At 55.2% G+C, this 22,019-nt stretch overlaps 2 protein-coding genes across 8 annotated transcripts in view; one reads left to right on the forward strand and one right to left on the reverse strand.

Moving 5' to 3' along the window:
* Nucleotides 1-4,310: 4,310 nt before the first annotated feature.
* BBC3 (BCL2 binding component 3) lies at nt 4,311-11,946 on the forward strand. Of its 2 annotated transcripts, none has more exons than XM_055411765.2 (4): nt 4,311-4,448; nt 7,119-7,407; nt 8,842-9,032; nt 10,975-11,946. In XM_055411765.2, exons 2-4 carry the CDS (start codon nt 7,134-7,136, stop codon nt 11,089-11,091), a joined length of 582 nt encoding a protein of 193 aa, XP_055267740.1. In that variant the 5' UTR covers nt 4,311-4,448; nt 7,119-7,133; the 3' UTR covers nt 11,092-11,946. The 2 variants fall into 2 exon arrangements, with proteins under 2 accessions (XP_055267740.1, XP_088686319.1); XM_088830193.1 differs by lacking the exon at nt 10,975-11,946 and adding an exon at nt 10,707-10,846.
* A 4,205-nt stretch (nt 11,947-16,151) lies between these two features.
* Nucleotides 16,152-22,019, reverse strand: part of SAE1 (SUMO1 activating enzyme subunit 1) — a 60,701-nt gene continuing 54,833 nt past the window's right edge. For 5 of the 6 annotated variants that reach the window (XM_055411770.2, XM_055411768.2, XM_088830894.1 and 2 more), the window contains 2 exons: nt 20,761-20,830; nt 16,152-17,136 (listed from right to left, as the gene is read on the reverse strand). In XM_055411770.2, coding sequence (XP_055267745.1) covers nt 17,044-17,136; nt 20,761-20,830 — 163 coding nt within the window. In that variant the 3' untranslated portion in view covers nt 16,152-17,043. Of the gene's footprint in view, nt 17,137-17,897; nt 18,009-20,760; nt 20,831-22,019 lie in introns of all 6 variants that reach the window. The other variant, XM_088830895.1, reaches the window with a different exon arrangement.

Raw genomic sequence — 22,019 nt, forward strand, 5'->3', positions numbered from 1 at the left:
CAGGGGATAGAGGTCAGGGTGAATGCGGAATATCCTACAAAGCACCAGACAGTCCCAACAACAAAGACTCATCCGACCTCACATGTCAGTAGAGAGGAGATTAACAGACTGCTCTAGGGACTTCCCTGGCGGTCCAGTGGTTAGGGCTCTGCGCCTCCACTGCAGGGGGCATGGGTTCCATTCCTGGTCTGGGAATTAAGTCCTTCATGCCGTTGGGCTGAAAAGCAAAACTTTGCTCTCTGCCAAGCCTGACCTGCCCCACCCTCAGCCAACCCATCCCTGACCCCCTTATTTTCTCTCCACCTGGCCTCTCCCCGCTCTTCCCGACTCCCTCCACTCCCCTGGTTTGAGTCTTCCTTCTCTGTTTATATCTCTATTCGCTTCTGTTGCTCGTCCTCTGTCAAAGGTATTGGTGACCCCTCAGAGCTTTAGACATCTGTGCCCTCTCTAGGGTAGCAGGGACCAGAGGCAGGGTTGGAGGGAATAGTTCTTCAGAAAATTAGAGGAGAGAGTCCCTGGGTCCCTCAGGAGACCTGCTGGGGTGGTGGTGGGGGGAAAATTTAGTCTGGAAGGTGGAGGTTGGGGTCTATCCCTCTTTGGGCCCCGAGGATGCAGGTCTCAAAACGGCAGCCCTTCAGTCAGTTACATTTTTTTTTTTTTTTGCCCATATAGGGTTTTAAAATGTATTCATAGTTTTATTTTCGGCTGTGCTGGGTCTCTGTTGCTGTACAGACTTTCTCCAGTTACTGTGAGCAGGAGGAACTACTAGTTGCAGTGCTCAGGCTTCTCATTACAGTGGCTTCTCTGGTTTGCGCAGCACAGGCTCTATTCGTGTGAGCTTCAGTCATTGCGGCTCCAAGGCTCTAGGGTACAAGCTCAGTAGTGGCGCACAGGCTTAGTTGCCCCGCAGCATGTGGGATCTTCCCAGACCAGGAATCGAACCAGTGTCCCCTGCATTGCAAGACAGATTCTTAACCACTGGACTGCCAAGCAAGTCCGCTCATATAGTTTCTAATTTTGACTTTGTAGGCCTCCAGAAGACACATACTTTTTCTGCTTAGCCACAGTCCCCACCATGCCCTGTTGTCTTACACTGGACTCATTTCTCTCATTTATTTCATGATGGTCTTGCGTTTGAGGCCCTGGTCTGGTGGGTGAGAGACTATCAGAATTCGGAACAGGACCTGGACTAGCTTGTGGGCAGGGTCCTGACTGGCGCCACTGCTTGTGGCCTGGTAGATTCTCGGCCTTCTCCTCCTCTCCCACCCTCACTCACCAAGCCAGATTCCTTCACCCTCATTTTCTTTTCAGAAGAACATTCCAGCACATCTGACCTCCCGGTGTCCAGCCCAAGACGAGGCAGCGTTAGGGCACTGGCCAGTGGATAAGAAGTCCAGGCTGGTCCATGAGCCTTTCTCCCGATTGCATCATTGCCAAGTCCAGAGCAAACATTGACAATAAATAGTTATACTAGTGATAGAGAGTGTGTGCTCATGTGCTAAGTCACTTCAGTCGAGTCTGATTCTTTGTGAACCCGCGGACTATAGCCTGCTAGGCTCTTCCCTCCATGGGATTCTCCAGGCAAGAACACTGGAGTGGGTTGCCATGACCTCCTCTAGGGGACCTTCCCAACCCAGGGATCAAACCCATGTCTCTTACATCACCTGCACTGGCGGGTGGATTCTTTACCACTAGCATCACCTGGAAACCTCCCTGGAGTTAACACTTACACATACGTGCATATACACACGCACATACATGTGAGACACAGGACTCACTGACTTCCATGCATGATCTCATTCAATAAATGTCTAAAGCAGCATTTCTAAAACGCCTTTAATTTCGATCTATAGGGAGCAATTCATCCATTTTCTTTGTGACTTGGTATGTAACCGCTATAATAAAATTTTCACGAAAACAATATTTTCCTTTGACTTCAGCATTTTTTAAAATGATATTGTTTTGTTTTGTTTGAGTCTGGTAAAGAGCCACTAAAGTTGCAGGCAGAAGGGACTGACTAAAAAGGGGCACAAAGGGGGATTTCCCTGGTGGTCCAAGGACTCCGTGCTTGGTGGCTAAGACTCTGTGCTCCCAATGCAGGGGACCTGGATTCGACCCTTGGTCTGGGAACTTGATCCCACATGTGGCAACTAAGAGTTTGCCTGCAGCAACCCACATGCGACAACAAAGACACACATGCCACAATCAGATCCTGTGTGCCGCAACTAAGAGCTTACACAGCCAAATAAATACATAAATAAAATATCAAAAAATAAAAAAAGGGGGAGCACAAGAGAAGTCTTGCGGAGGGCGATAGACAGGGTCCAAATCTGGATGTGGTGATGTACAACAGTGTCCATTTGTCCCAACTCCCCAAACTATACACGTAAAAAGAGTAGATGTTATGGTATGTAAATACATCTCAGTGAACTCAGAATAAGATCCACACCAGTGATTTCACAATACGTGGTTCACACACATGGGTCATGACCCTCAGTTTGGAAGGGGAATTCCCGGATGATCTGGTCCAGTGGTTAGGACTCACTGTTTTCACTGCCAAGGACCCGGGTCCAATCCCTGGTTAGCAAACTAAGATCCCACAAGCCGGGTGGCACAGCCAAAATAAAGAAAAATAAATTGAAAAAAAGAAAAACGAAACACACTGGAGGAAAGGAAGGAAAGGTCGATGAGTGAGTGATTGGATGAAGGAAGGAAAGGAAGCAGAGAGGGAGGGTGAACTGGGCCCCAGTATTTGGAGGAAGGAGATCATATGTGAGACCTGCATTCTCTGCTCTTGGGAAATCGAAGCATCTGGCCAAACTTGAAAACCTAGACAAGCCCCCCTCTGCTGGGCACTCAGAAGCCACTTGCCCTCTGATGTCGCCGTGGGGTTTGGGGTGTGATGCAAAGGGAAAGGAGGGTGCAGGGGAGACAGAGCCCCAGAGCCTTTAGACACCACCTCGCGTCACCACATCAGAGAGAAGGAGTGACGAAAGGAGGCCGAGAAAGGAAAGGGAACTGAAAGGCAGAAAACCCCGGGTGAGAGCCACGGCAGAGGCTGCCCGGGCATGTCCCGTGCCAGCTGCCCCGGGCTTTCTTCTCCCTCTGGGTCCCCCACCAGATTCGTGGTGAGTGCGGACAGGTGCACATGCTTCCGGAGCGTGTCCCAGCAGTGGGCCAGTTAGCAGGAACCTGTCACAGGTGTGACTTTGTGACTGTTGGGGGAGTCCGTCTTTTTATGTCTGACTTGATCTGGGTCCGGGAGGGTCAATTTCTGACAGTTTTCATGTGTCAGCTATGAGTTGCTGGGGGTGTGTTTGTGTGTGAGCGGCTGGAAGTGTGTCTCTGTAGGTGTTTCTACACACTGTAGATCAAGCAGTGTGTCCAGGTGTCCCAGTGACAGGCGTTGTGTGTGTATCTTTCTGTGTGTATCTGTGTGTGTGTGTGTGTGTGTATGTCCTGCTCTGCCTATCAGGAAGTTTCTGTGTGCTGACAAGGCAAGCTCTTAGTGGGTGTCTGTGTGGGTCCACCGTTGTGTGTGTGTGTGTTGTGGGTACCTGAACAGAGCTTGTGAACATGACTGGTTTGTGAGCCTAGGTGTGCTCAGCAGTGCGGGTGTTTGTGCAATTTCTGTGTCTGTGACACTGCGTCCCAGTGAGACTGTTAGGAAGTCAAGTTACGTATGTATTTGTGCCTGAATGGGTGAGTGCCCCGTCAGTGCGTGAGTTTGTGCGTCCACGCCCCTGTCCAGGGAGTGTATCTGGCGTGTCTGCGAGTGAGCTTGGCCCCGTGGCCCTGACAGCACGTGACTTTATGTACCCTGGAGCGCCAGGCGGTCAGCCTGCATACCCGTCTCGGGGTGTGTGTCTGTGGGTCCCAGTCAGTGTGTCAGTGTGTCAGTGTGTGTGTGTCCAGCTGTCCCGCCCGTCAGGACGGCCGATCGGCGCGCCTCCGCCCCCAGGCCCAAGCTTTGCCCCGCCCCCGGCTGCAGGGAAACCCCCCGCGCGGAGGTAGGGGGCGCGGCGCGCGCCTGCAAGTCCCGACTTGTCCGCGGCGGGCGGGCGGGCGGGCCGGGCCGTGGCGTCACTCGGGGGCGGGGCGTGGGACCCGCCAGGCGGGGGCGGGGCGGGGCGGGGCGGGGCGGGGCGGCCGCCGAGCGGGCCCGGGATCCGCCGGGCTGCCTGAGACGCGGCGCGAGCCACATGCGAGCGGGCGCTTGGCGGCGGCGGCAGCAACACCAACAGTAGCAGCAGCAGCAGCAGTAGCAGCAGCAGCGACCGGGACGCGGACGCGCCTGCGGTTCGAGGAGCAGCTGCGGCAGCAACAGCAACAGCCACTGCAGTTAGAGCGGCAGCAGCCGCAGCGAGCGGCGCTCGGCGGGCGCGCCCTCCTGAAGGAAGCCGCCCGCCCCCCATCACCATCCCCTCCGGCGTGTTCATGCCCCCGGGGTGAGTGTGTGCACCCCGAATCCCCGCCAGCCGCGATTGGCCAGGCCGGGTGGGCTCCCTGGAGGAGGTGGCGGGAGTGCACTCGAAGAGACAGTGCGGGGGCAGGGCGCGCTGCGTCCCCACACCGGGCTCCCCTCTCTCCCTGCCCTCCCCACCCTCCACGAGGCTGGGGTCCCTGGGCGGGAGGCACTGAGGGTCCAAGAGCGCAGGTGCCTCAGCGGTCCGGCGGGTTTGTTTACAAACAATGGGGTGCGGGCTCGGCAGCGCCCCCTGGCGGCCAGTGCGGGCCCGGGGAAGTAAGTCTCCCCGGACTGCCCCGGCCCCTGCAGTCCCGGAGGGGCGGGGGCGGGGGTGGGGGTGGGGGGGACGGCGTGGAGGGGCGGCCACACCCCGGGCGCGCGCCCGCTGGGGGCGGTGACGGGGGGCGGCTCGCGGGCCGTGGAGTCTGCGGCTCCTGCGGGCGGGGGCTGCGCCCCAGCAACAGCCGGTTATTGGCCCCGCGCTCGCCTGGCGGGCGGGGCGGGCGCACGTGGCGGCGGCGGCGTGGGGGGTGGGGGGACTGTGACAGCGCAGGGGGGCGTCTGGGCCCGCCGTGGGAGCGCGCGTGTGCGGGGTGGTGGATCTGCAGGTGTCTCGCCTGGGTGTGTGCGCGTGTCTGGCTCCGAGTTTGTGCTGGGGTCTGCAGGGAGTGGTTGTGCCAGTCCCGCGGCATGTTGGGGCTGTGGCCCCGTCGGGGTGTGCGGCGCCGTCCCCCTGTGTGTGTGTGTGAGGAGGTTCTCTCCGTGTATGCTGCCGTGCCTGAGGGGTGGGCGCTCTGTTGATGTGTGGTGTACTTGTGTGTGTTCTGAGAGTTGTCTGTGTGTGCTGTTTAGCGGTGAGTCTGTAGCTCCCGGTGGCCTGCTTGCGCTATAGTGTGTGTGTGCGTTGCCTGAGTGAGCTGTTGGTGTGTTTACGTGTGCGTCTTGCCCGACGGGCTGTGTTTGTGAGTGCTTGTGTGGCTTGTCTGTGTGGACTGTGTGTCTATCTCCAGGGCATCTGGCTCTGCTCAGCGTTTGCAGATGTCTATTTTCTGCCCAGGTGTCTGTGTGAGTTCTGCATCGTGTGTGTGTGTGTTTGTGTGTGTGTGTGTGTGTGTGGGGGTTGTCTCAGTCTGTGTTTGGCTTGTGTGTCTGGCATCCGCGTCTGGGAATTGAGAAGCTAGGCTCTGTGGGGTCTAAGTAGAACAGTCAGTAGATGCTGCTGGCAGCCTCTTGTACAGAGATGTGTCTGCGCCCGTGTGTGTGTGTTTGAGAGAGAGAGAGAAAGAGTGTGTGTGTTGAGTCTGAGGGGCTTGTCTCTGCGATCGGCTGGCTCATGTGTGTCATGTGGGCTGCGTGTGTGTAGTGTTTATGTCAGTCACGTGAGACCAGTGTTTTCTGAGGGTGCTTTAGGTGTGCGCCCTGCCAGGCCAGTGTGGGATTAGCTGTTGTGTGTGTGTGCATGTGTGTCCAGGGCTGACAGTTGGTAATGGTGTTTGGAGGTTCAGGGAGGAGAGTGGGTTGATGTCTGCTGTTGCGTTCCCATGTTGTTGCTGGCATGTGGCGATTCATCTAGATCTGATGACATGTGTGCCTGCTTTACATGTGTCCCGGGATCTGAGAGTTGGTGACAAGTGGGTGTGTTGCAGTTGTACGGGTCCCTGTGTGTCCACAGAGGTCTGTTTTGTGTTGATATATGTGTGAGTCCTGAGGGGTGTAGGTCTTATCTATTGCGGGTGCATTACAGGGAGGGGCACGTGTGCCTGAGAAGTGACAGTGCCCTAGCTGGTGTGTTTTTCTGTCTGTGCTTGTGACGGCCGCATTGTGAGTCTCTGTGGCTCTGTGGGCATATTAACAGCGGGTCAGTGGGTGACATCCTGACAGTTTGTGTATCTGTGTTTTTGAGATGGAGGGGCTGGGGTGTAGCAGCCAGCATGCAGTGTGTGGATAGCTGTTCCGTGGTCTGTGTGTGTGTGTCCTGGGACCTTCTCAGTGTTTTGGGGTACAGATAGGAGGCCTGGTGGGAGGTCGGGCGGGCCAGTCCTGCATGAGCCCTGTGTGTGTATTGTGTACCCTCCACATACACCCCCTCTTGGTCCTGTGTGAGTCCTGGTGTTGTGGGAGCAATCGCAGTGCCTGGCTGCCCTCCGTGTGTGTGTGTGCCCATCGCTGTGTTCAAAAAGTTAACCCTGCCAGCCCGGGCCCTGTGTGAGTCCCAGGTTGGGTGAGTTTGTGTTGGGGGGCTCTCAGCCCTTATACACACACTGCTGACGGGTCCACAAGTCTGGGACCTGCATGAGCCCCTGTCCTTGCTGTGAGAACCATCCTGTGCCTCCTCGTCCTTGGCCCCTTCTGTATGCCGGTCACCATGTTGTCCCTGGTCCCTCCAGTGTGCCGATCAGCATGTTCTGGGGAGGCTCTTTGGGTTGGCTGGGCCTGGGTCAGCCCAGGGAGCGGGGGTGTCTGAGGGGCCATCACACACACCTACAGCCCCCTCCATCACAGCTGTGTGTCGTGAACCCTGGTGGGCTGCCCCAGCCCACCTTGCGCGCAGAAGTGGGGTACCCTGTGTACCCCGCATGGGGTGGGTACCTCGTGGGGCTCCCCCTGCACTGCCCCGCTGCTGACCGCGCCCGTCTGCCCTGTCCCGCAGGCCCCAGGGAGCGCCATGGCCCGAGCACGCCAGGAGGGCAGCTCCCCGGAGCCCGTAGAGGGCCTGGCCCGCGACGGCCCGCGCCCCTTCCCGCTCAGCCGCCTGGTGCCCTCGGCGGTGTCCTGCGGCCTCTGCGAACCCGGCCTGCCTGCTGCCCCCGCCGCCCCCGCCCTGCTGCCCGCCGCCTACCTCTGCGCCCCTACCACCCCGCCCGCCGTCACCGCCGCCCTGGGGGCCCCCCGCTGGCCTGGGGGTCCCCGCAGCCGGCCCCGAGGTCCGCGACCCGACGGTGAGTTGCCTGCCCCGCACCCGAGATGCGGGGAGCTGGGAAAAGAGAGACCCCGAGGAACCTGGGAAAGGGGAGCGAGTCGGGGGAGGTGGCGAGCCGGCCGGGCCACGGGGAGGGTGTGGCCAGTGTGGTCTTTGTGTTGCAAGAAGCAGGAAGACGGAGTGGGAGGCTGGGGGGTGGGGGGAGGCCGACTGGGAAGTCCCTCCTGGAATCGGACTGCAGTCCGCGAGCTGCAGCCCACGGCCTTTTCCGGGCCCGGGGCAACAGCTGTTTTCCAGCCCCCCACCCTCTCCAGGTCTGGGACCCGGGCGCCCCTTGACGACTGCAGCTGGAGAGAGTGTGGGCAGAGGGGACTGTCACTTCAGGACTTCGGGGAGGGGTCGAGGGTGGCCTGGTGCCTTTATCTGCATCTCTTTGGCCAGGGCCCGCCCTCTCTGCAGTCCGAGAGGAGGAAGGAGGGGGAGGGGCCATTGTCTGGGGGAAAAGGGTAGGGGGGGCGGGTCTTGGGGAGGGAAGGGTTAAAGGTCCCTGCCTGCTGGACTGTTAACTCCGTGGTGCCCGGCCGGCCCGCTCGGTGGCAAGGGAGAGGTTGTCCCCGCTCCCCTCCCCACCTGTCCCCGGAGCCCGGAGAGGTCAGGAGAGTGCAAACTTCCCTGGCCAGCGGAGGCTGGAGGAGACCCGGTCCTAGACCAGAGTGACAGGCATGGAAACTGAGGCCCTGAGGTTAGTTCTCAGGAATCCCTCAAGCCAGGACTCGGCGTGACAGAGGGAGGAAGAGCCGTCAGAGGAACTCAGAAAGTGCGTGGGGACGTCCCGCATCCCAGCCTCCAGGCTCACAGAGGGCCAAAGGCTGGCCTTCTGGGTTTCCAGGCCTTTGCCACATCCGGGGGTGTGGCCTCACTGTGGTTGGACACTAGAGGGCAGGAGACCCGAGGCTTGTGACTCGGGGTGTAGTCAGTCACCGTATCCCTGTGTGACCTTGGGCCACTTCCTAGGGGGAGCCTCAGTTTCCCTGTGGGTTGAGTAGAGCAGTCAAAATGTGGCAATCGTTTTGGAAGGAGCCTGGCCGGTCACGGTCCATGGGGTCGCAAAAAAGAGTCGGACACGACTGAGCGACCTAAACATCAACAAACAACTTCGGTAGGATAAAAGGAAGCACTGCCAGACTAACACGGGGAGTGGGGTGGTAAGCTGGCTAGACAGGTGAGCCCAGGAAGGCTTCCCCAGGACTTCCTTTCTCCCCCGGGAAGTAGGAGCTAAGAAATCTAGCTCTTAAGAGGGCAAAGTGGCACCGCTCGAAATGAGGTGGGGAGCCGAAGAGAAGTCAGGCGACGGGAAAAGGGAGAAGCAAGTCCTAGCCAGCCAGCCCTCCTCCGGGCCACTGCAGGGCCTTAGAGGGGTGGTGGGTGTGACCCCAGCCCCGGCTTTTCCCAGGTCCTCAGCCTTCACTCTCGCCCGCGGAGCAGCACCTGGAATCGCCAGTGCCCAGCGCTCCGGGGGCCCTGGCGGGCGGCCCCACCCAAGCGGCCCCGGGAGTCCGGGGGGAGGAGGAGCAGTGGGCCCGAGAGATCGGGGCCCAGCTGCGGCGGATGGCGGACGACCTCAACGCGCTGTACGAGCGGCGGGTGAGTGCTGGGGGAGGGGTAGACGGCAGGTGGGACTTCCCGCCGGGGAGGGGGCTGCGGGCGGCCCAGCCAGATGTGCGGCAGCTGCTGCCCTGCGCGGCGGGGTCGCGCCGGGGACAGGCAGCTGGGAGGGGCGACGTGGCCGCCGAGCCGCCGCCGCAGGGCCCGCGCCGCGGCCCGCACGGCCCGGCTTGAGGGCAGAGGCCGGAGCGTCCGCGAGCGCCGCTGCGCGCCCGGGTCCCGCGGCCGCGGGGACTGAGGGCGGCGCTCGGTGGAGCGGCTCATATATCCCGGGCTATTTATAGCCGATGAGTCAGCAGCGGCGGCGAGGCCGCGCCCGCCCCTCCCACCCGCCCGCGCGGCGGCGGCGGCGGCGGCGGCGGCGCGCCGCCCAGCGTCCCGGGGGGCTGGGGGCGGGCCTGGAGCTCCGCCCAGCCGGAGGCCCCGCCCCGGGGCGCGCAGCCAGGCCTCTCATTACTACCAGATACTTGAAGCCTAAGGCGGTGGAACGGAGAATAACAGACACCAGGGCGCCCACTACCCAGCTCTGTCCAACCTGAACATTACAGCCACACTGCTTGCTTATTCGAGGGGAAAAACAAAAACCGGATGTTGCGAAGCCCCTTGACCCTCTTCCCCTCCCCGCTTTCAAAGGAAACCTCACAGATTGGCTTGTCCCATTGGTCTGCAGGTGTTGATTCTTTTACAACACGTTCACCAGGCTACAAACAATACTTAGGATTGCGAGGCGTTTCAGACTTAATAAACGTGATCTGGTGTGTTCCTCTCAAAGCTGCTCCCACCCCCTCAGTGTTATGCTTGAGATACAGCCACGTGGGCAAGGGAGCTTCAGTTCATTCATTTTCACTGCCACATAGCATACATAGCATTCTATTGGGTCACCATGTAGTATCCGTCTTCATTTTCTAATTGGTGGGTATTTAGGATATTCCAGAAGTGTCTCAAATTTTTTAATGTAATTTAATTTTATTGTTATTTCTTTTGGCTCGTCCAAAAAATGTGTATCTCCAGGCACACACATGTGTCTCCAGAGTAGATACCTGGGTGGTCTGTTGGCCCCTAGCCTCGATAAATAATAGTTGGCTTGCTCAGCAAGGCGACTGTGCCAAGTGGCACTCCACAGTGGGACGGTGGCATTTCTGACAATCTCATGTGCCCCCATGGTTACCTTCTCCTGGCTTGAAAATTCGGTGGGGACTGAAGCGGAGACAAACTGGTACCAGGCAGCCACCCCCAGGCACCCGTTAAGATCACTAGCATGGTTGATTGATTGCATCTGTAAAATGGGTTTCTTCTTCCCATCTGGTGGGGATGAGATTAGTTCCTTGGCACAGGACCTAGGCCTGCACTCAGCACAGAGTGGAGAGAACTGTAGCTCTCCATAAGTATTGAGTATTGTTGTTGATTTTTATCGGAGGGCAACCTTTTCTTGTATCTAGCTTCTTTCGTTCCAGCTTTTCTAGCATTGTGGAACTGCAGCAGTCCCAGAGGCTGCCCTCAGCCTTTATCCCACCACTCGGGAAAGGGCTGGGGGTTCACTTGGCCCAAACATATTTCTGTACCGCTTCAGCACTGAATAGTTCCCAGTTATTGCACAGTTCTAGAATCGCTGAGACAGGGGGGCTCTCTGCTCCCTTCTGTGTGTCTCATCAGCTTTAAATGGGAGGGCAGGTGGGCTGCAGTCCAGCCTTCGGTCGGGTGACTGTCTTCATCTGGAGACCAGGGACTAGGAGATCAAAGCTGATACGCACAGGCCCTATGCCCTCGTCAACATCCTCTTCCTCCTCGTCTCCTCCAGGCCAGGAGACGCCCTTAGCAGGTTGGTGGAGGGTTTGTGTCTCCCGCCTTGCTGCCCTTCAGCCCAGACCCCACCCCGTCCATCTCTAGCCCATCTAACTTCCTCTTTACTCCCTTTCCCCAGAGACAAGAGGAGCAACAGCGACACCGCCCCTCGCCCTGGAGGGTCCTGTACAATCTCATCATGGGACTCCTGCCCTTCCCCGGGGGCCGTGGAGCCCCCGAGGTGGAGCCCAATTAGGTGCCTGTACCCGCCCGGTGGACGTCGGGGACTCGGGGGGGCAGGACCCTCCCAACTCCTGACGCCCTGGCCAGCGCGGGGGATTCTTTCTGCACCATGTAGCATACTGGATTACAGCCCTGCCCGACCCAGGGGTGGGCCAGGGCAGCCACTCCCGACCCAGCCCCGGCCTAGCCCCGGGGAGCACTGATGGAGACGTGGACTCCTGGGCCCCTGGCTGTGGGGCCAGGGGAGAGAGGGCTGACGGACTCGGACTCCGCGTCTGAAGGCGGCGGGGAGCGAGGGGGCAGGGCCTGAGCTGCCCCCCTCTGCCGCGCACCACCATCTCAGGAAAGGCTGCTGGTGCTGGCTGCCCATTCCAGCTGCAGCGGTGACACTAGGGGGCGGGGGTCTCTCCCCCTGGCGCTCCTTCACTTTGGGCCTGGCCTCAAGCCCCTGGTGCTTCCCCCCCTCCTCCCGGGGAGGGGGCCCATGAAGAGCAAATGAGCCAAACGTGACCACTAGCCTCCTGGAGCCAGAGAGTGGGGTGCGTCCTGAAGGGTGCCCCAGCCCAGCGCCCAGCCATCTTCCCTGAGCCAGCCGGCGGGTGGTGGGCATGCCTGCCTCACCTTCATCTGGGGGTGGCCAGGAGGGGCCCAGACTGTGAATCCTGTGCTCTGCCCGCGACCACCCCCCGCTACCCCCCCATCAATCCCATTGCATAGGTTTAGAGAGAGCACGCGTGACCACTGGCATTCATTTGGGGGGTGGGATATTTTGGCGGAAGCCGCCCCAGCCTTAGTCCCCAGGGCGAAGCGCTGGGGGGAGACGGGGAGTCAGGGAGGGGGGGAAAATCTCAGAAACGGGAGGAGTCTGGGAGTGGGGAGGGATGGCCCAGCCTGTAAAATACTGTATATGCGCTGCTGTAGATACCGGAATGAATTTTCTGTACATGTTTGGTTAATTTTTTTTGTACATGATTTTTGTATGTTTCCTTTTCAATAAAATCAGATTGGAACAGTGGATACTCTTGTCAGCTGTCCTTCCCCGCGGCGGGGCCTGGGCCCAGCCTGTGACCCTTGTCTGGGAGGAGGTGGGTGGGCAGTGCCTGGAGCACCCTGGGGTGTCTGTCACTCTGGTTAAAGGATGGTTCTGAGCCATTGTGGAAGCCCAACCTTCATGCACCCCTCCTGGGCTCCCACTAAAAGCTAAGCCCTGCAAAGATAGGGTGTTTGGGGACTTTCTCACTTTATTCCTATTGAATAAAACATCAGGGGGCTCCGAGATTCACAGAATGAGTGAATGACCTTTAACTTACTCAGAAGTCCCACTGTGAGGAGTCCCAGGGAACGTGTCAGCCTTGAGACAGACCTTGTGGGCACTGGGAGGCGGGTTCTCCACCACTAGTGCCACTTGGGAAGCCCAAGCATCCTCTAACCTAGCGTTAAAACCCTGTGCTGAATTAATGTAAGGGGAGGGACTTCCCTGGCGGTCCAGTGGTTAATACTCTGCGTTCCCAATGCAGGGGGCCTGGGTTCGGACCCTGGTCAGGAAACTAGATCCCACGTGCCAAAATTCCTGCATGCCACAACTCGGTGCAGCCAGATTAAAAACACAAAAACCCTGTGTTGAATTAATACAAGACGGGAAGGGGTTTCCCTGGTGGGCCAGTGGTTAGGATGCCTCACTTCCACTGCAGGGGACCCACGTTCCATTCCTAGTCAGGGGAACTAAGATCCCAAGAGCAAAGTGGTATGGCCGCTCCCCCAAAAATGGAAAATATAAGAAGGGGCGCTTCTATTGCCGTCTTCCAGAAAACAGGGTAACAGGCCAAATGTTTCTCCTGCAGCTTCTTCCAGAGGACTGGCCCAGACAGGCTCAGACCCCAGCCTTGCCCCTTCCCCTGGGCGTCCTAGTAAAGGGGCAGTTCAGAGAAAATGGCTTTTTTTTTTGGGGGGGTGAGCACATGGACCTTTGTTTCCCAACCAGAGATCGAATGTGCACCCGCTGCAGTGGAAGAGCAGCATCCTGACCACTGGACCACCAGGGTATTCCTCGAAAGCGGCTCTTCTCAAAGGGCAGGCTGAGGGAAACGGAAATGCTAACCATCATCTTGGGCAGGAATTTGGCAAAACCTTATCAAGCTAAGGATGTACATGCCTATGGCAATAAGTGCCTTCCGGGGTGTCTCCTTCACAAGTGGATGTTCGGGGCTTTCCTGGTGGGTCAGTAAGGAATCCACCTGTCAGTGCAGGAGACGCGGCTTTAATCCCTTGGTCTGGAAGGATCCCACATGCCACCGAGCAACAAAGCCTGTGCACCTGAGCCCGAGAGAGCCGCAACTACTGAGCCCACGTGCCACAGCAGTTGAAGCCCGCACACCCGAAAGCCCATGCTCCACAAGAAAAGCCCAAGCACCGCAACTAGGAAGGAGCCCCCACTCTCCGCAAATAGAAAAGAGCCTGTGCAGCAAAGAAGACCCAGCACAGCCGAAATAAATAAAAAGGGGATGTGCACAGGTGTCCAAGTGTTGGCAAGATACAAATCCACCATCTAAGTAGCAAAAGCCATCAGTTTGAAGGGTAAATCAAGTCTGCTGTCACACAATAGAACACACAGCAGTGAACTGGAATGAACTTGAAATTTATCACTATGAATAAACAGCAAGTAATGGTGAGCAGAACAGCAAGTAGCAAAATGATGGTGGGTGGGTACTGGGTATTCATCTTGTGCCTCTCTGTATTTCCTTCATGCTTACATACACACAGGGCCCAAGGCTTTTTTTTTGGGGGGTGGGATGTTGGTTGGGTCACAAATCTTGTGGGATCCTAGTTCCCCGACCAGGGAGGGATTGAACCCATGCCCAGTGGAAGCTGGGAGTCCTGACCACTGGACAACCAGGGAAGTCCCTTAGGTCATTTTCTTGTTTTCTCTTCATCAGGTTTTTGTTTCCTCTCTCCTACCTCTTGGATTATTTGAATGCTAAGAATTCTTTTCAATGTATGTTTAGGTGTATCAGCATTTTTAAGTATTGCTCTCGGGATCACCAACAAATCTTTACCTATTCGTTATTTATGGATTGTCACGTCACTGACAGCACAGCAGCTCTGCCCACACACAGCCCCACTCACCCTCTTCTCCCCATCATTTCACGCTGGAGTTGTCATACGGAGCACAGCACCCCTTACAAATGCCCACAAGTGTTACCTTTTTAAAAAATATGTATTTACTCCACTGTGCCAGGTCTTACAGGATTTAGTTTTCTGACTAGGGATCAAACCCAGGCCCTGCTGCAGGCAAGTCCTTAGACATGTATTTTTTGCTTTAAACAGTCAGAAATAAAAAAAGGAAAAAAAATTTTCTCTATTTACCCCAGATTTGGGTGGGTGAGGCTGTTGCCTTATCTCTGATATGATTACAACAGTATCTACCCCCATGGCTGCTGTGAGGATTCAAGCAATTTAGCTGAAGTCTAATTATTTTGAAAGGTATCAAGTGGGTAGTGTGAGGACTTCAGCTATTATTACACTCTTTGACTGCCAACTAAAACATAAACCTACATTTCCCCACCTGTACAGGGACAAATAGGGGACACCTCAATAGATGGACATTTATACTTACCAACAAAATGCAAGAAACTGAAAAAAAGGGTCTGCAGTGCAAAGGGAAATCATGGAAGGTAGGGCTGTGATGGGGCCAGAAGTTTAAGATTTTTGGCTGCGCCGGGTCTTTGCTGCTGTGCACAGCTCCCTCCAGTTGCAGCTCAGTAGTTGCGGCGACCCAGCATAGCTGCTCCATGGCGTGGAGGGGCTTCCTGGACCAAGGATCGAATCCAGGTCACCTGCACTGGCAGGTGGAGTCTTACCATGTAAGGGAGGCTTTTTTGAGTAGCACCTGTTCACTAGAATTTAACCACTGAGAACCAGAGTTTGGTTATTAAGCATACCAGAGACAAGAGAAGTGGTGTATGGAGTGGAAAGGCCTGGCAGAACCATTTCATTTGCTAACTTCAGCACCTCCCCCACCAAACATATGCTTCCTTCACAGACAGGATCCCCCTTCCCAAGTGGGCTATCTCCCGAGGTGTTTGAACCCACAGGATAATCACCGTGGACTTCCTGGAGATTTAGGGAAATCCATTTTAAGATAACACCAACTTGTAATATGGAAAAATACAGAATCTGAAAGAATTAAGCCTTTTTCTTGTCCAGGGCTGAAAGTTTCCAAGCACCACCCTCCAGATTCCCAAGAGGTCATTCTGGGGTCACTCAATCTCTGCCATTACAGGTACAGGGGTGGAAAAGTTTGAAAAGTTGCAGAGAAGATTCTAAGACAGTTTTGTTTTTAATCCATCCAGACCCGTCTGCTCCCCCTTGTGACCAAGGCCCCACATTGCAAAATAAAGGGTGTAATTAGCTCGTTTTCCAAGACCTTGTGAGATTTTTTGCAAGGATCCCCTGATTCAACACTACCAGGGTCTAGAAAAGGGCTGCTCCAGAAATAGAACCTAGCCTCACCTCCGGCGGGGGCAGAGAGAACCAGGAGGAGGAGAATTGAGTCGCTCCTCCCACAGGAGATCCGTGCTTTTCTTACTCACATCAACAGGGCTGAAATAGAGAAGCTGATTTATTCATTCTAACCAGCCAATTTACACATGGGGAGAAAGCCAAGTGTGGGTGAGGAACGTATTCCAGGTGGAACGCACGCTCGGGTCACTGAGTCAAGATACTTGGCACTCCAGCGACCGCTCTGACGCGTCCAGCTGTGGGACTTGGGGCATTTTACTTCGGTCTCACTTAACTGCTATGAGATCATTGCTCACTTTTACTCCTTTCCCACTATTATTACATTACAATTGCTGTCTCTGCGAACAGCCACTACCTAATGAAATTATTTGACAAGACTCAAGCTTCTACGTGCTTTAGAATATGAGCATGCTAACTTTTGCTGCATTGCTCAGAAAAACAGTGGCAGGAATGGTGATAGAGGGGAGGGCCTTGGTGTTGTGTTCAAGCATCCAGGGATACATCTTCAGGTTTAAACAGGCCGTTGCTCCCTGTCAGAGGAAGAAGTTTCTCATGTGGAAGAAAAATCTTAAAGCAAATAACTTTATTTCTATCATTCCTTTTTGAAGAACCAAGAAATATAGAAAATATAAAAAACACACAAACAGCTGCGATTCAGGGGGGTAACAAGAAGGACCAACACAGCCCTTCAATGAGACAGCCTGCAGTGCGATCGCCTGCATCTGTGAGGGGCTCTGTGGGAAGACAGGCCGGCTCCCCCATCCCACCTCAAAGCCAAAGAGTCAGGCTCCCCAGGGGTGGGACCCAGGAATCTGCCTTTTTAAACAAACTTTCCCATTAATATTCCACTGGCAAGGCCTCACCCTAATACCCAAGAGGATTTGGTAATACTTCCTCTCTTTCAAAATCCAGGCTGGAACTCAACTAATCCTAAACTAAAATTCAAGAACAGCACACCAGATGCCACCTGTTGTTTTTCAGAGCTTCAAACTTTGGTGGAAATACACTCCGCCCGCCATGTTTTTGGCTCTCTAAGGGCACCTGTCTGCACTTGGAACTGTGGTTCCACTGGGTGGTTTCATGGCCCTGGGCATTAGTCCCCACCTGAAGTCACGCTCCTCACTGTGCGACATCAGGTGGGGACTGAAGACAAGAAGGTGGCGAGACGCTCCGAGGCAGCAAAGTGTGCTGGCTCCTGGCTGGGGCTTCCAGGACTGGGCTGCGCAGGCGAGCTGGGAGGCCTGGGGCGGGGAGGAGACCGTCAGGACCCTGGTCCTTGCTCAGCAGCCACTGGTGCTGCACAGCCTCAGGGCTCACAGCAAATGGCTGGTACTGTTGGTGACTTGATTTTTCCCTTGCCTGGACAGGCCTTCATTGGGGAGGGGAGGGGATCGACCGCACAAGGGCGCCGTGCAGTCAGCATCTCTGGGGCAGCGGAGTCTTGGGTTCACTTGGGGCCCAGGCACTCCACAATCCCGTTCCCCTTCATGCCATCGAAGAAGAAGAAGTTGTTGTGAGGGCGGTCCCTCTGAGACAGGGCCTGTGGAGGGAAACAAGAAGGTTCAGCTCAAGTGCTTCAAAGGGGATACGAGGGAGAAAAGAGAATAGACGCCTGAACCGAGAATTTCTCAAAGCAACGTGGAGAGTGGGTCTCAAAAGAGGCTGACTTTGCTCCCCAGGGGCTATTTGGTTGCATCAGGAAACAGTTTTGATATTAATGGTCCTGTCCCTGCACTCTGTCCCCTACCAGCTGTGTGCCCTTGGGCAGACCATTTAGCCTCTCAGACCTTTACGTTTCCCACGTAAAATGAAAATAACAACTGTTTTATCCTGGGGATTAAGAGAGATGCTTTACCTCCAATGTCTGAAACAATGCTTAACTCGGAGAAGCACCAATGGCAAATGGTAGTAATAATTACTTATGAATATTTCACTGAGAAAGGCAGTGAATGATCATTCTGACCCATCTGAGAGCACAGCCTCTGTCACCTGGGGGGACACACACTGACACTTCCAGGGGAAGGCAGCGCTGCTGGCCCTCCACGGGACACACCAGGGCGGGTGTCCAGAGGGCCTGGGAGATGCTAGTCGGCCATGGAAATGGTCATCATTTCGTGGGGTTAACAGAAGGTCACAGCACTGTTAAGAGATGGAGTGACAGGCCTTCGGATATTACATGCTGGACCACGAGTGACCTGTGTGGACCGGGGAAAGGTCCAGAGGTGACAGTTTTCTAAGACATTCTCAACCCAAGAAGGGTTACTGTTTAAAGAGACGGACATCACCCACACAAACTGCAACCTGCCAAGGTGCCCAGGAGCTCCGTGCAGTCACTCCTCAGGCAGGCCCGCCTTTACAAAGCTGGGCCCTGAACCTCTCCTCCTTGAACTGAGCGCCAATTCCAGTCCTCATCTGTAAAACGGAGACGATTACAGAAGTGCTTATTCCAGAACGAACTGTTCTTCTGGGGAAGAGGTGTTGACCTGGCGTCAGAGGGTGGCTTCTCTGAGCTTGCATATGAAAACGCAAACAAACTGCCCCAGCCGATTAGGGTTCCTGGTGAGTATGAAAGGCAACCCAGCTTGGAGCATGCCGGCCACAGAGCAGGTTCTCAATGAATGGGCGCTACTACTGCTTGAACAGGAGGCCCTTTCTCAATATCTGAGGCCCCCAGGCACTCAGACAGGTGGAAGGGCACACAGGTAGACCCAGACGCAAGAACCCATGTTCTAGGAGATGACACAACGCGTCTTCACACGGAGCCTGGTAAGGCTGCTGCTGTCCTCACCTCTAGCGCTGTAGGCGGGGAGACTGCCCACCAACAGTGAGAGAGAAAGAAGAATGATTAAACCCAAGGAAGCAGGATGAGAGAGAAGACGGGGCTAGAATGTGTGGTGTCTGGAAAGATACAAGGAAGGAAGGAAACAGAGGATTCCAAGGGAACAGACTTGTACGTCTGCCCCCATCTCCTGATGTTTACGTTTTACCCTGGTCAGATGGTCCCACCAGGGAGAGGGGGGAGGTCTGCCGCCCTCAGATGGCAGGCCTTTACCGCCAGATGGCTGAAGCTGGAACGGTGTTAAGTGAGGGGGAGTGGCAGGGACAAGACAGCAGGGCACGGGGTGAACGTGGGGCAAAAGGTAAAGTGCTTCCCCAAGGGGGAAGGGGGGAGATTCCAAACACGCCCAGCAACCGAGAATGCAGAGTGCTCTGGCTATCTGGGACAAACAGAAACAAGATGCGGGCAACAGCTGTCCCCAGAAGGCAGGAAGGAGGGGGCGCCCTGGAGGTTGGGATTGGGATGCAGAGAAGCTCCTGCACACAGTGGGGTCAAGACCACCTGCCCAACCCACTACCTCCATCCCACGCGAGAAAGTTAGGGAGCAGCGTCTCAGTGGGATGCATGGAGGTTGAGGCTGAGGGCATCTGAGACCTGCTGGCCGAGCGGTAAAGAGCACGGGCCCAGAAGCTGGACGGCATGAGCTTGAAACTGGCTTCACCGCTGCTCTGCATCTCAGTGCAGGGATAGCAGCGGTTCCTACCTCATGCGGTGTTGTGAGGATCAAATGAATCTATCAAGTCAAGAACAAGGTCTCCAAGCAGTGGGTACAGAATGGGCTTTCAACAAATGCTATCTAGCGACTTCCCTGTGGTCTAGTGGTGGGGAGTCGACCTGCCAATGCACGGAACATGCATTCGATCCCAGGTCACCGAGGGAGAATTAAGCCCGTGCCCCACAACTGTGGAACCCACACGCCCTCGAGAAGCCACCGCAATGAGCAGTCTGCGCCCCACAGCTAGGGAGTAGCCCCCACTCTCTGCAACCAGAGAAAGCCCTCTGGCAGCAACAAGGACCAGCATAGTCAAAAAAAGAAAAAAAAATCCTAGAGAAAACTATGTTTAAGATAAGTATTATCTACGCTCTCATCATTGTATGATACAAAAACTTATTAGTTTCCCACCCTACCCTTGCTGTTCCATCACTGTCCTCTTTCCTGCCAAGTCTCTCCAGAGGCAGTCTCACAGTTCTCAACACAGTCCTCCTGGCAGCCACTACCGACTCCCCAGACTGGGGGCCTGAGTTGAACCTTCCTACCAGCCTGGGGAGGCAGAAGCAGGAGTGAGACCGCACACAGCAGCGTATGCTTCTCCTCTTCTCCCACTGTGCCTCCTACTGCCTATGCCACAGAGTTAGATTTAGAGAAAGAATCTGATCCAGAGAGAATGATCAGGGAAGAAAAGAGAGAGAGGAAAAAAAAAAAGCCTTAAGAAGATGGTGGGACCATCAAATTGCGTCAAATGCTTTTGAAACAGGTTTGCAGAAACCAAGACAAAGCAGGGGAAGTTGGTCCATTGTTGCCAGTCCACTTCAGTGGTCAAGAATGTGCGCAAGGCAAATTCACCACTTTAGGAAAACACCAAAGCCCCCCAAGAAAGGAACACAGACTGGGGGGTGTGCTACAGTTCTGACAACCCAAATGTTCCAGAAGAGACTGCAAAGTGCTGTGCTAGGTACTAAATACACGACCCTATGTGGAAGCTCCCCTTTCGAGAGGGAGGAGGACACCTACCTAATGTGGGCACACAGCACCCTGGACAAAGCCTGTGGGCTCTGGGCACAGTGCTCGCGCTCCCCTGGTACTGACTCCCCCTGCTCTACACTCGCCCATGGTGTCAGAAGTAATGAGCGGAACTTTGATGCCATGGTCATGAGTGGAGGGAAACTGAGAAGCAGATGGGAGCAGTGCAGGCTGTGGAGGCCCTTCTTTGGGCCTTGGCGTCCACTCCCTAAATGTGAATCAGGACAGTGTCCACTTCACAGAGCTGTGAGAAGCAGAATCCGTGGCAAATGTCACAACACCAGACAGCTAGTAGGTATAGTTAGGGGACAGCAGACAGCACCCCGTGGGCTCTGTGTCCAGTTCTGGGCTTATCAGCACGATGTAGGCACTCCAAGGTCATTTGCTGAAGGCCCCGGTGAATGGGCTGGAGAGAAGGGGATAAAGTGGAAAAAGGGAGGGAGAAAGGGATCAGGGAGGTCAAGGATGAGTGGGGTCTGAGAAACCAGGCAGTTCTCTAAGATAGCTCTGGGTTCTCTCTGTTGGCACGTCCAAGGTCCTGGCACAGAGAGCCAATGATCTTCTATGCCACAGGGACTTTTTACCTTCACAATTTCCTGGGCCAGGATCCCTCCAACCACTGCACACACTGGGGCCATCTCAGAAAAGCAGTACCTAAAAGAGAAGACATGTGAAATGAAGCTCTAAGCAACAGGAAGGCTGGTGTGGACATCTGGGAGAGGTCAGTGGCGGGTGTGCCTGAATGAAAACATCTCCCACCAGGAGGAGTCAATTCAGACAGCAATGCTAATACTGGCATCTAGGCGTGAAAAGTAAATCTGATCCAGGTTAGTAGGTGGCAGGGAAAGACATCTGAACCTTGGCAGGTAAGAACTGTTTCACAACTTCTTCTCTTTTTTTAAAAAAAAGTTAAAGGATAAGACTATATCTGTGCATCCTAAAAATAAAGCCCTACAAATACCAGATGTTTCGGTGCCCTGGTCACATTCTCGCAATTCTCTTCTGTCCCACAATGGGCAGTGGGTCCGATATGCTAGTCCCAGACAAACGTCAGGAGCAGGCCTGTGTTAACATGCAGGCGGCTTGGGAAAGTCGGGCTCCGAAATTAAAGCACGGGAGCAGAGAAAGTCTTCACTACCCACGTAGATACCAACGCTTCTGGGCCAGGAGAGGGAACCCAGAGGACAAATTTTAGCTAATACTGTCACCTGCCCCTCCTAATCATCCATCCCAGACAGTCAAACACTGTCTCCCACCACCTCCCTCCAGGAAGCCTGCCTCGCCAGCTCCCACCCCTGAACACAAAGGGGTTTCTGAAATGAGCATATTGCAGTGCAGGCAAGTTAAACGGAAAGCTTCTCTCTGGAGCCCTACCACGAGGAGAACACTTCCAGTCTTCTCAATTTGGTACACACCCTTCCAGACATTTTTTAAAGGGCACGTACCTAAATATATATAATTGAAAACCCAGGTCACAGCAACTACTATTCACTGTGCCCCATAACCTATGGGTGGATATTTAAGCTGTTGGACTCTGTGATCATTCACCTTGGTAGAGCTGTCCAAACAGTTCCTTATGGGAACTTCCTAAATATAGAACTGCTGAGTCCTGATGCCCTCCAGAAAGGCTCGACCCATTCAACTCCCACCAACTGGGTTTGGGGGTGACCATCTTCTCACCCCCTGGCTGGGACCAGCACCCCCATCTGTTAATCTATGGAGGCAACTTTTCCTCCTGTGTACCAAGGTCCTCTGAGGAACTATAAAACCTAACAGAGAAAACTACAGCCAGGAGAAACTAGTTGCCATAATTCTACTCCTCAAAGACAGTCAATTTTTTCCT

The sequence above is a fragment of the Moschus berezovskii genome, chromosome 22, assembly GCF_049115385.1.
Source record: "Moschus berezovskii isolate FMDL1 chromosome 22, NW_MosBer_1.0, whole genome shotgun sequence".
NCBI lineage: Eukaryota > Metazoa > Chordata > Mammalia > Artiodactyla > Moschidae > Moschus > Moschus berezovskii.

Bases quoted from the DNA above. Each gene is read 5' to 3' on its own strand.
- BBC3 (XM_055411765.2), top strand. From the start codon at position 7,134: ATGGCCCGAGCACGCCAGGAGGGCAGCTCCCCGGAGCCCGTAGAGGGC. The intron at 7,408-8,841 runs GTGAGTTGCCTG...GGCTTTTCCCAG, and splicing joins CCGAGGTCCGCGACCCGACG to GTCCTCAGCCTTCACTCTCG. The intron at 9,033-10,974 runs GTGAGTGCTGGG...CCCTTTCCCCAG, and splicing joins ACGCGCTGTACGAGCGGCGG to AGACAAGAGGAGCAACAGCG.